The 12831-nt window shown below is 41.4% G+C and overlaps 1 protein-coding gene across 1 annotated transcript in view; it reads right to left on the bottom strand.

Moving 5' to 3' along the window:
- The window catches only part of Scp2 (sterol carrier protein 2), a 179510-nt gene extending 168831 nt beyond the window's left edge, over positions 1–10679 (bottom strand). Inside the window, exon 1 of the mRNA XM_003460957.5 lies at positions 10497–10679. Within this exon, the coding sequence (XP_003461005.1) occupies positions 10497–10565 (69 nt within the window). The 5' untranslated portion in view covers positions 10566–10679. The remainder of the gene's footprint in view (positions 1–10496) is intronic.
- Positions 10680–12831: the final 2152 nt, after the last annotated feature.

Genomic DNA, 12831 nt, shown 5'->3' with positions numbered 1-12831 from the left:
AACTTAGTAATATGGTTATCTATCTTATACATTTAAATATACATGCAGTTATATCCTTTAGAGCACTTTCTTTTCCTCTATATTTTACAATGACAATTACACATTTTGGGTTTTATTACTCCCACAGTTCTTATTACTTTTTTTTGAAGAGAATAAAACCAAATGTGACATAACAAAACAGAGTCAGTCAAATCAAAAGGATGGACATCATACATAATGTAAAAACAGAATACAAGGTGATCAACAATGGTTACCATAATGCCTCTTGCTATCTTAAAAAGAATTGCCTATATCATCAGTTATAATAAAATTGAGCAAAACAGTAAAGAACAAAACCAATAAAACCAAAACATTGGAGACATTGCAGGACTTCAAAAGAAGATAATAGTCAAGCCAGAATGGGCGTCATAATGAATCTTATTGTCTTCACAGTTGTTGCCAATACTCTCAAACTTGGTGCTAACAAGCAAAACAGAATAGAGGAAAATCAGTCAAAACAAGATGGTGAGAGCAATACAGGGTTTCAAAATCAAGTTAATAGGGAATGAAAAGTGGGTTACTATAATATATCCTGCTATTTTTATTTGCTTTTCCCTTAATTAAAAGGATTAAAATAAAAAAGTAAATAATAAAAAAAGGAGATTGAGATAAAAGAGGGCATATCAACAAAACAGCGTAGGTCAAAACATAACCATTTAAGCAAAACAGTGTTTCACCACAAGATATCCCGACATAAAAGTAGTTACCATAGTGTCTCTTTCCTTGAAATCTTTGAGTATAACTTCATATACTGTAGCATCAAACATATCAAGACAATGTAAAACCATTCAAGAGAATGACAGTATTACAGGGTATTTAGAACCAACTCTCAAAAAATGAACAATGGTTTCTGTATAATTTCCTTGTCCATAAAAGTTTTTTATATTACCACATATAATAAAATCCAATAAGATACAACATGTTAAGACCGATGAAAACAGAAGAACAAAAGCTTGATGGGACTTCAAAACAAGATGAAATTAAATCAGCACTAGCTATTATGATGTGTTGTTTTCTCCAAAATAGCTGTTCCTACCATCTAACCTTCTCTGCCTCATTTCTGTTGAGATCTTTTTCTGTCATTAGTTGTCAGTTTGTCTTCTGCATTTCCCCTTCTGCTCCATTCATTGTGGCCTCTCTGCCACTGTTTCTGGAATCTTGGTATTTTTCTTTTTTAGAATGTCCTGCAGTATTCTCTGTAGAGTTGAATTGGCGGTTGCAAATTCCCCTAGTTCCTCTTTACCCTGGAAGCACCATGTTTCTCCATTAATTTCTAGGGACAGTTGTGCAGGATGTATCAATCTTGGCTGGAGGTTATTATCTTTCAAAGCTTGAATTATTTCCCTGCACGCTCTTCGTGATTCGATGGTTTGTGCCGAGAAGTCTGCTGTAATTCTGATGGGTGTTCCCTTATAAGTGATCTGTTTCTTATCTCTGATGGCTTTTAATATTGTTATATTGGATTTCTGGAATTTTGATTATTATATGCCTGGGTGTAGCTCTGTTTGGGTTGTAGGTGGCTGGGGTCCTATATGCCTCATACATCTGAGTATCTTTACCTTTTGCTAAATTAGGGAAATTCTCCTGGATTATTTCTGTGAATAGCTTTTGTAGTTCATTTGTTTGTGTCCCTACTTCTTCTTTTACGTTCTTAATTCTTAAGTTATAGATCCTCTTATCATCTTCTAGCCTTTGTATTATTGCTGGGTTTTTTTCTTGTTATTTTTAAGAAGTTTTTCATTTCATGCTCCCACATTACAAATCTGTCCTCCAGTTCAGATAATCTCTCCTTAGTTTCTTTCAAGCTGTTATGCCAGTTTTCAATAGAGTTTTTAGTTTCCTGGTAATCTCTTTGAACCTGCTTCACGTATTCTATGTTTTCTCTATTTTCTCCATCAAACAATTCTCCTCTCTTTTTCTGTTCTTCCATTCCACCATGTTTTTTCTTGCATGGTGCTTAGCATTTCCCTAACTATTCTACTTATATCTTGCTTTACTTTGTTAAATACTTCACTTTTGAATTCGTCTATGAGGCTCCAGAGATATCGGTTTATGAATATTGGTGCCGTGTCTGATATTGCATGTTTTCTGTCCTCATTCTCCTTTGCATTTACCTTTCCTGGATCAGTGTTCTCAGGATTGGGGACCAAGGACCCGTTCTTGTTGCCTCCTCTTCTCATATTTTTTGTTCCTTCCATACAGGCGTATATAGGAGGCCCAGTTTCTTTCTTTGTGGTTTACAGTTTGTTTCAATGCACTGGCTAGGCATTCCCGTCCACTGGAGTGTACTAAGGAGACAGAGACCAGGGCAGTGTATGTTGGGCCCGCCCCTCCAGGTCAACCTACTGAAGGCTTCACTGCTAGGGTGCAAAGCCAGGCGCTGGGACCTGGTTTGGGCTAGCCTACTGGGTCTTAGTCCATGGCTTCCCTCGGTCAGGTGCTCCCCACCAATCCCGTGTGAGAAGGGAATATGTGACTGAAGTCACTGCAGCGCCCTGTTCCAGCTAGTCTGCCCGGTCCCAGAATGTCCTCTGTTGGAGCCTCCTTATCTATGGAGGGGTCCCCGTTCCTCTCACTGCAGGTTGATGCAGGGCTCCCCGCCAGTCCTGCTCTCAACTCCATTCGCCGATTCCCCCTCTCAGAGCTTTCGTGTCTCTGTCCCTGCTGTGCCGATTCAGACACAGCAGCGGTGGCAGGAAATTCAAATCGCGGTTTCCAGAGGCACAGGTTCCAGCTTCAGCGCTGAGATTTTATCTGTTCCAGTGATACCATCAGGATTGCATTTCCAGTTGGTTTTTCTCAGCTTAGTTCGTTCCTGGGTCAGCAGGGTATATCTCCCCTTGCTTAGGACTCCTCACAATGCACCATTCCTGGATTCTAAGCTGGCTATCTCAGAGAGCCTCCATAGCTGCTGTTATCTATCTGCGATGTTCTCCCGGAAGTCCAAAATCTATTCTTTATAAAATCTGTTCATTATAAAAACAGTGAAGAAAATCAATCTGATAAAAGCCATTTATGGAAAATCTACTGCCAATGTATTAATTGGAAAAACATGAAAGCTTTACCTCTAGAATCACGAAAATAAAGGATGTCTGATGTTAAATTCCTGTTTAGCATTGTACTCAAAACATTAGCCAGAGCAAGCAGCTAAGGAAAAAAAACTAAAAGGGTTATGAATAGGAATGAAAGTAGTCAAATTATCATTATTGGCACACATGATTCTTTACATAGAAGATCCAAACAATTGCACCAAAACCCTCCTAGAATTAATAACCAAATTCAGCAATATAATAGGATACAAAATCAACACACAAAAATCAATAGTGTGCCTGCACACCAATAATGAACTCACTAAGAAAAAAATTAGGAAAAAATACCATTCACAATAGCATCAAGAAAAATTAAATACTTCAGAATTAACTTAACCAAGGAAATGAAAGATCTCTACAATGAAACTACAGTGCTTTGAAAAAGATCAAAAAGGACACCAGAAAGTGGAAAGATATTCTGTTCCTGGATAAGCAGAACCAAGTCAAAATGTGAATATGGCTAACTGATAAACAGATTTACTGCAATCTCAATCAAAATCCCAGTAACATTGCTCACATAAATAAATGACCCTAAAATTTATATGGAACCAAAAGACATCTAAAGTAGCAGAAGCAATCATGAGGAGGAATAAGAGCAAGCAAGAGATATCAAAATCCCAGATAGGAAGTTATATTACAAAGCCACAATCATTTAAAAAAAAAAAAAAAAAAGCATGCTACAGGCATAAAAACAGACATAGGCCAATGGGACAGAATAGAGGACAAACAATCTCAGAACATACAATGGAGGAAAAACAGCCTCTTTAATAAGTGGTGCTGGGAAAATTGGCTATCTACATGCAGAAGATTGAATCTAGACCCATCTCTCTCACCATGTACTAAACTAAAACCAAAATGGATTAAAGACCTAAATGTGAAACCAGAAACCTTTCACTGCTGGAAGATAAAATAGGTAAAACTCTTGAAGTCATAGGCATAGGCAAGGATCTATTTTTTTTTTAACAAAACCCCAATAGTACCAAGTATTGGTACTCCTATTACCAAGTAGGAGTATAGCTATTCCTACTTGTTTCCTGTGGGTTTAACAAAACCCCAATACTACCAAGAATCAACTAATGGAACTACACAAAGTTAAAAAGCCTCTGCACAGCAAAAATAAATAAATAAATAAATAACAACCAAAAGAGTGAAGAGACAACCAACAGAACAAGGGAAAAAATTTTGGCAAGCTATTCCTCAAACAAAAGACTAATATCTAGAATATATACAGAACTCAAAAAGTTAGACCGTGTTAAGGTTTATGTCTGCATGTCCCTCCTTATTGTGGTCATGCTAAGTGAGCTTTTCAGAGGTAGTTGAATCTAGAGGCTCTAATTGATTCACGGTCCAATGCTGTGATTAAAAGTGTAAGTGATACACACACCCCAGCCTGCTGCATACAATATAAGGGACAGAAAGTTTCTCTCTCTGTCTCTCTCTGTCAGTCTCTGTCTCTGTCTCTCCCCAGCTTCCCTTTCTCCCTCCCTCCTTCCCTCACTGCTTTTGCTGTCTTCCACTGCCATGCACTATTGATCCTCTGCCATGTGACACCCTGTCTTCAAGCCAGCCAATTATGGATTGAAATCTCTACAAACTGCGAGCTAAGTAAACCTTTCCTCCTTTAACCCAAGGTGCTGGCTGTTTTGTCTCAGCAATGAGAGAAATATAAGACAGATCCCTTCAAATTAAAGATCCAATCCAAAAAGTGTGCTAGTGAAATAAAAAGACATTTTCAGGCATACAAATGGCCAATAAATACATGCAAATATGTTCACCATCTCTGGCCATTACAGGAATGCAAACTAAAGCCACACAAAGATTCTATCTTACTCCAGAAAGAATGGCTATTATTAAGAAATCAAGTAACAACAAATGCTGGGTGTGCTGCAGGAAAAAAGGAATCCTTTTACATTATTGGCAAGCATATAAACTAATATAATCACTATGAAAATCAGTATGAAGATACCTCAAAAAAACCTAAAAACAGGAAATTCCATTCAACATAACTATTTCCCTTGTAGGCATCTTCTCAAAAGAGTTAACATCATCACATTACAGTGAATATGCATACCGATGTTTATAGCAGCACCATTCATAATACCTAAATCTTGGAAGCAGCTTATGCTATCAGTGGGTGAATGGATAAAAAAAAAAGTGGTACATATATGCAATGAAGCACTACTTTGCCATGAAGAAGGAAAATGCATGCACCTTGAAACTGTAATGTTAAATGAAATCAATCAGACACATAAGCTTAAATATGAGAAATCCAAAATATAAAGAGCAAAATAAAAAATAAGACACAGGAAGACGGGGCTTTCTCAAATGGGAAGGGAATTAAAGGGGGAAACGAGTAAGACAGGAGTTGAAAAAGTAATTTAGATGTGTCATGTACATGGACCAACTCCCCATAAAGAAGACTAGGATTTTGTTTTTTGTTTTGAGACAGGGTCCTGCTGTGTATTTCAGGCTGAAATTTGAACTCATTATCTATCCCAGGCTGGGTGCAGAATGTAACCTTATGTGTAGTATCATTTGTACTAATGAAAGAGAGAGAAAGAGAGAGAGAGAGAGACGGAGAGAGAGACAGAGAGAGAGAGAGGCAGAGAGAGCTTGGTATCTAACTGTTTCACTGCACTCTTTCCTTCCTTCCCCCATTCCCATCTTCCTTTACACCTCGTCTCCCTGAGACCTGGGTCTCCTGGAGTTCTGCCTGGAGACCTGGAGCCTTACAGTCCCTCTCCAGGAACTTGGGCTGCGGGTTCATCTGCTGTGTCAGCGACCACTTCTCTATCAGTGTTCAATCTTCCAAAAAATTTTTCTGACATCTCTTTGTCGGTCCTTTCCTATTCCCCTTGCTCTTATGTCTTCATACATTTTTATTTCCTTATTGTTTTAGCAGGATTTGGGAAACACCAACAGAGATAAATACACTTTCCAATGTGCCACATTTAACTAAAGGTCCCAAATTAGCTTTCTTCAATTATTTTTCTTTTTCTCCTCCAGACTATAGATTCCTTAAGAACAAGAACCTTGCTTTCCCATGTTCCCCATCCCTTGAGTACAACACATACCACGCATATTGAATAGATACAAAGAAATGATAAGAGCTCTCTCCATACCTTCTACCTCTTTCCTCAGGAGTATTACCATGCTCCTACCTTCATCTCTCAAACTTGAGGGGAAAAAAATGCATCTCCTAATTTTGTGACAAACTATGCTTTTCAATATAGCCTGTATTATTAGACATTCACATCCAATGGAAGATACTTTAAAATGACACACTTACAAAAATATTTTATTCTTCACCTACATTAAAAGCCCTCTCTTCCATGAAACATTAGAATGATCTTCAACCTTTTCCCTTACAATGTATTAGTCAACTTTTCTATTTACATATATTGACTGAATTATGTCTCATTATGCCCCATTGTAAGATAAAGTCAAGGCTATTGTCAGAGAAAAAAAAAAGAACTCTCCCCAGAAATTCTTTCACAAACTATGTCTATTTCAGGCTGTTCACCTAACATGCACTAAAGATCTTCAGGGATAGCAGTGAATAAGACTTGGTGGGCTGGAGATTTAGCTCAGCAGCATAAGCACCTGCCCTGCAAGCAGGCAGTCGTGAGTTCGATCCCTGGTACCGATAAAAAGGAAAAAGACAAAAAAAAAAAAAAAAAAAAAAAAAAGAATAAGACTTGGTGCCCACCCTGGACCCACTTATATGAGAATATATATACCCGAGTAAATGTTAAGGTAGAAATATTATGTTTTGCCTTGGTTACTTTTCTCTCAAATTAAGGAAGGAAAGGTTTATTTAGCTCATAGTTTGTGGTAGTTTCAGTCTATAATCATCTGGTTCCAAGACAGGGTGACAAGGCAGAAGAGCAACAGTTCATGGTGGCCAAAGACAGCAAAATCTTGGCAGAGGCCTTCTTAACCCAACTCATGCATTCTGCATTCACCTAACACCAGTGCCACATGGATGCTGCCAAGTTCTGCTGCCAACTGGAAAGCAGCCAAGCTTCCCTCTCTTTTGGCTGTTGGGTTCAAGTGCCTGGATCACTAAGCATTCTGAATCCAATTCTGAGGAACAAATTCTCTAGGCGCAGCCAGTTTGGAACCTGATGCAACCTTCGCCATTCTGGAACTTGGTCCGCACTGGCTTTTTTCTCCCAAGCAAAGTCTTTCACCTTTGCAGCTGAGGCCAAAAAAGGGCTTCTTGTGACACCCTCAGGCCATCTTTTCTATTCTCTTACTCCTTCTCACCAATCAAGGTCTGCTCTGCTGTGTCACTGCAGAATGTAGCTCTAGTGGAGCTTTTTTTCTGGCCAGACTCACAACATTTTAAATCATCCTGCTGGACTCTTTGCTTTTGATTCTCAACATAAATCTGGCTAAAAGCCCCCAACAATCGCTATGTCACCACCTCAACATTCCACTCTCTTCTGCCAGTTTAAGTAATGTACCGCCCTAACCCTTAGTCTCAGGCAAAGTCTCTAAACACAAGCAAAAAACACAAACTTTTTGCCAAGGCATAACATACATCATCTGGAGTGCAACAGTCAATGCACAATGTCTTCCACCTCAGCAGAAACCTCCTGAGTTTGGTCTTTACTGGCAGAATTTCTATCAACTTCACATTGGTCTTTTGAATTCTGACCAAAATTTCCCATACAAAACAGCCTAAGGTGCTACTCCTTCAGGCAACATCTCTTAAATCTTTCCAAACTCGGTCATTCCCAAAGGCTCTTGAGTCACATAGTCAGAGATAGTCAAAGAAATGACCCCATTTCTCTTGTACCAAATTCTGTGTTGGTTATTTTTCTCATTGCTCAGACAAAATACCCAACACCCAAAATTAAAGAAGGAAAGGTTTATTTAGCTCAATTTGTGGAGATTTCAGTCCATAATCAGCTTGGCTCCAAGGCAGGGTGGCAAGGCAGAGGAACAATAGCTCATGGCACGTGGAAGACACCAAAAGCAACAAAAGTGGTAAGAGAGAACCCAGGAAGCAAGCCTCTTTCCCTCTCTTACAATGTATGCAGACTACCCACCCCAGGGCCGGTGTAGCACTCCCACTCATAATCCCAGCATTGGACTGTTAATCAATCACAAACTCTAGAACCCAACCCCATGACTGCGTGAGGCTTTGGAGGGACATCTAGACACAAACCATAACATGGATTACACCTAGCTGTCCCTCTAAAGTCTAATGTACTTATTGGTGGGACTCTGCGGAGGTGACTAGATCATGGTAGTGTGATATTACTGGTGGATTTAGTACACTGATGAATGCACCAAATATGAGTTGGGAGGTGCAGCCTGGTTGGAGGGGTAGGATACCAAGAGAATGACATGGCCCCTTGACCCTAGCTCCTCCCGGCTCCTCCTCTTTTAATCTCTTTCCCTCTGTCCCTCTCTGTTTCCCACTGTCATGCATGAGCTATTTTTCCTTTGCCATACCCTTTTGCTAGGTTTCCTTGCATTCAAACCAAGGTTGAAACCTCTGTGAATTATAAACCAAAATAAACCTCTACTTCTTTAATTTGTATGTGTTGGGTATTGTGACTCAACAATAAGTAAGTACCACAGATTTTGGCACTAGAGAAGTTGGGGGGCAGGGGTCACTGCTGTGATGTGACCAGATCATGTAATTCAAAGCCTTTGGGAACTGGCTTCCAGGAAGAGTTTGGAAAGGCCTGGATATGCTAGCTAGAGAAGTGGCCTTAGAATGCTTTAAGATCTTGAAGGGAGATTCTGAACAGTTCAAAAGATCAGAATATTGACAGTAATGCATCCAGTAAAGACCAGGCTTAGGAAGTTTCAGTTGAGAACATGCACTCCATTGACAAGTGGATCCAGGCCATGTGTGTTATGCTGTGGCCACAAATTTCTCTGCACTTTGTTAAAGTCCTGAGACTCTGAAGAAGACTAGGATTTTGTTTTTTGTTTTGAAATACACAGGGTCTTGCTGTGTATTTCAGGTTGAACTTTGAACTCATTATCTGTCCCAGGCTGGGTGCAGATCCTAAGATGCTAGAAAAGCCAGGAACATGGAAATCTGAGGTAAGCCTCAAGGAGTGAGCAGTAAGAGCCAAGAGAGACCATAAGGGCTGTACAACCTCCAGCAGTGTTATAAAGGTGGAATTATCCAAGCCCTTTGGAGTTCACATCTCAACACAGATTGCCCTGGGTGCTGGACTCAAAAGTACAGGATGTAATGTTCACCCTGCTGGGTTCCGGTCCTATTCCTTTCTATTCTCATTTCTCCTTTTTGGAATGAGAACATGTACTCTGTGCCTTTCTATGTCAGCAGTGTTTAACTTTTTTTTGTGAACTTTACAGAGACTCACCACAGAGTTTGCCTCAAGTCTCAGAGGAAACTTTAGACTTGGCATTTTCAGGAATACTAAAACTGTTCAGATTTAGTCCACTGATGAATTTATATATATAACCTAAAGTGATTTGAGGGGTGAAGGCTGGAGGAAAAAAGTCACTGGGCTCATGACCTGCAAGGGTCCAATGCTTCATTCCTCCCTTGACCCCACTCTTTCCGCTTCCATGCCAAGAGCTATTTCTCCTCTGCCACACACCCCTGCCCTGTTGTCTGAACTTGGAGCCAGTGGACTAGGGGTTAAAACCTCTACAAACTGTAAACCTCTACTCCTTTAATTTGCAGCAGTTGAGCATTATATCTCAGCAAGGAGAAAATAAAACAGAAGAAAGTACACGACTGTAGGAAAGCCAAGATGCTCAGAGGTTTCTTGAAGAAGATAGATAGCCTCTGAATTGATCCTTTAAGACTGCAAAGAAGTTTTCAAAAAGTGACATCAACGATCCAAGTAGTGGCAACAGAGGCATAAAAGAACAGAAACTAAAGGTAGTTTGATGTTAGTAGAGCATGGAGATGGTCAGGGTGTCAGGAAATAAGGTTGTGGAACCCCCTAAATTAATGAGTATCAGGCAGGCACCTGAAAAACAGAAAGGAGATCAGAGGATCCAGAAAACCTCTGTGCCAAGATGCTGCGCATCGCTAGCACTGCTGGTCCCCACCCCGCCGGGGGCCGTCCCCCCTTCTACGAGAAGGGCAAAGCTGCTGACATCCAGACCCGCTTCCCTTTCGGAGTGAGTTCCACAGAGGGTCAAGGAAGTACAAGCCCTCGACTTAAGAAGCCCCTTGTCTCACCCAGGAGATCAAAGGTGGAAGGGGAAAGCAAAGGCGGAGACACTGGGATCCCAGAGACACAGAGGTCGCAGCCCACCCAAATGGCCGCTCGCTCGTAGCCGCATCTCCAGCGGGAAGGACGCCCGTCAGCTCCGGGCGCCCTTGACCCCCGGCACAGAGGGCGGGCTGCTGCTGTTTACCTTGGTCATGCCAACCCCCACCACAAACACCCGGCGCAGGCTGGGAGACTTCCACTCGGAAGGTCTCATGGCTCGGCAGCGAGGGACGGAGAGACCGCCTGAACGCAGAGGGACTGAAGCTGGAGCTGAAGCGCTCGCGGGCAGGATCCGGCAGCGGCGGGGCGGGGCTTCTGCGCCTGCGCCTGCGCCTGTCCCTGAGCGTGCGCCTGCGCAGTGTCAGCCGGGGCTCGCGTCCCTGCCTGGCGTTCTCCGGTGTTTCTGTAATCCCAGGAGGCCCGGCCAAATTCACGAATTGAGCAAAAGACCCAGTCCCCTTAAGGAGGTAACAGAAGGTAGCCTGGCGTCAGCAGCTCACTCTCCCTGCACCTGTATCTAGTCCTTTATGCTCCCTGCGAGACAGCCTGCCGTAGAGACATAGGGGAATGAAACTCTTGACCTACTAGATAGATGTTCAGTAGGAGTTCCTGTTCTCTAAAATCGAAGAATGAATTTCAGGAACAACGGAGGTTAAGAGTGGAATATATTTATTGAGAGAAAGAAAGCTTCTGTCTGAAACAGACAGAAGGGGTCCGGAGTGGGTTGCAAAGACCGTCTTTCCAGGGACTTCTATACAAAATCATGAGGTTAGATGGGTCCAAGCTGGGGAAAAATGGAAACTCGCAAGCTGGGCATAAGGCGGGACATCACTGTGGTTAACCAGTAAGATTAATTGCTCAGGTAAAACTGATTAAATCAGGAACAAATTGGGGAGCGAGTCCTGTAGAAAACGGTTAGGCTTAGCAGCAGTGACTTCCTGTAGGGGGTTGGGATGCTGACTCCTGACTTCCTCAGGGTGATAGAGAGCTATTTGGACTGTCAATCCTTAGGATGTGGTTGTATTTGCTTTTGTCTTGAGATCTGGTCCACAGCAGGACGTGCTTCTCTTCCAAGGCTGCAAGGTATCTGAACTTCTGCACTGGCTCCTTTGAGGTCTCAGCCCTGCCTGACTGCCTATAATATTTTTACTAACTCAACTTCCTTTAACAGTAGGGCTAGAGAAAAGAGGGGTTGGCCAGAGAGGGGACTCAGTAGGGGGAGGGAGGATTGCACACATAGGTATGTTTGAATGGAGCTATGGGGGATCCTTGACTCTTGCACTCTGTGTTGAACCCAGGGCTCTAGTACTTCCAACCCTTTTTTAATTTTTTCATTTAGAGAAAGGATCTCACTCAGTGGCCCAAGCTGCCCTCATACTTACAATCCTCCTGCTTCAGCCTCCCAGGGTGTTGGAATTACAAGCGTGTGCCACCTTGCACAGCTTGTTTTTTTTTCATTTAACAGTATAGGCTGGGCTTATTGACGATTTTGTGTTAGTTTGCCAACTCCCCTTTATTTGTAACCTTCAAGTCAGTACTGGGAAGTCGCAAGGTGGTGAACGATTTGAGTTCACTAAAGCCACATTCTCAGCCAAGATGGATTGAGGCCACACTCTGCCTTCTGGATGCAGATCTCATATTGTAAACAAGTATCTCTTTTATGATCTATTTAGGGCCACGGTTTGTTTTTGTTTTTGTGGGTTTTTTGTTGTTGTTGTAGATTTGGCTGTTTAAAAATTGCCTCCAAGCATAGTGCGGAAGTTTTCTATGGTGTTTCTGTGTGCAAGAAAGCTTAATGTGAAAATGCCTTATGGAGAATTTTTAGTAAACAATTCAAATGGGAGTTGTAACGCTGTTGGCCTTGAATTCAATGTTAGTAAGTCAGCAATAAAGAATAAATAATTGGCTGGGAACTTAGCTCAGTGGCATAAGTGCCTGCCTGGCAAGCGCCAGGTCATGAGTTCGATCTCCAGTACCAAAAATAAATAAATAAATAATTATTTCTATACATAAAATAAGGAAGAATTTGTACTTATTGATACAGGTACTTCACTCTGAATTCTCTCTAGGGGCAATGGTTTGGTATTCAGTAATTCAGTGCTCCCATTAACTTTATAGAACACACCAGGAAAAAATATGTTTTAATGACTCACATATAGTCCAATCTACTCAGAAAACCCAGGTAATATAACAAGACCCCTATCTCAAAAAAAGAGCTTGTTTTATTTCGTGTGTGTCTTTGTATAAAACTTTTAAAGCCTCTTCTAGTGCTAAAAATCTGTAAGAGCCCCTTCATAGATTTCCATGCCAAAACAGTATCAGATAGCTGGAAAACCAATCACTCTGGTACACCTCTAGTAATGGTTCCTAGGACTACTAAAATTTAAGTCTAGGTACACAAAAAAAACACCCCTTCCCCACTAGAGGAAGACAGCTGGAGAGGAAGTAGGGAGACACAGGACACTTTATTGCAGATACGG

Source organism: Cavia porcellus, unplaced genomic scaffold (genome assembly GCF_034190915.1).
Source record: "Cavia porcellus strain 051 isolate PalLab524CR breed Dunkin Hartley unplaced genomic scaffold, mCavPor4.1 scaffold_25, whole genome shotgun sequence".
In the NCBI taxonomy this organism is placed as follows: domain Eukaryota; kingdom Metazoa; phylum Chordata; class Mammalia; order Rodentia; family Caviidae; genus Cavia; species Cavia porcellus.
Note: the sequence above shows the minus strand (reverse complement) of the source record. Positions and strands in the feature narration are given on the sequence as shown.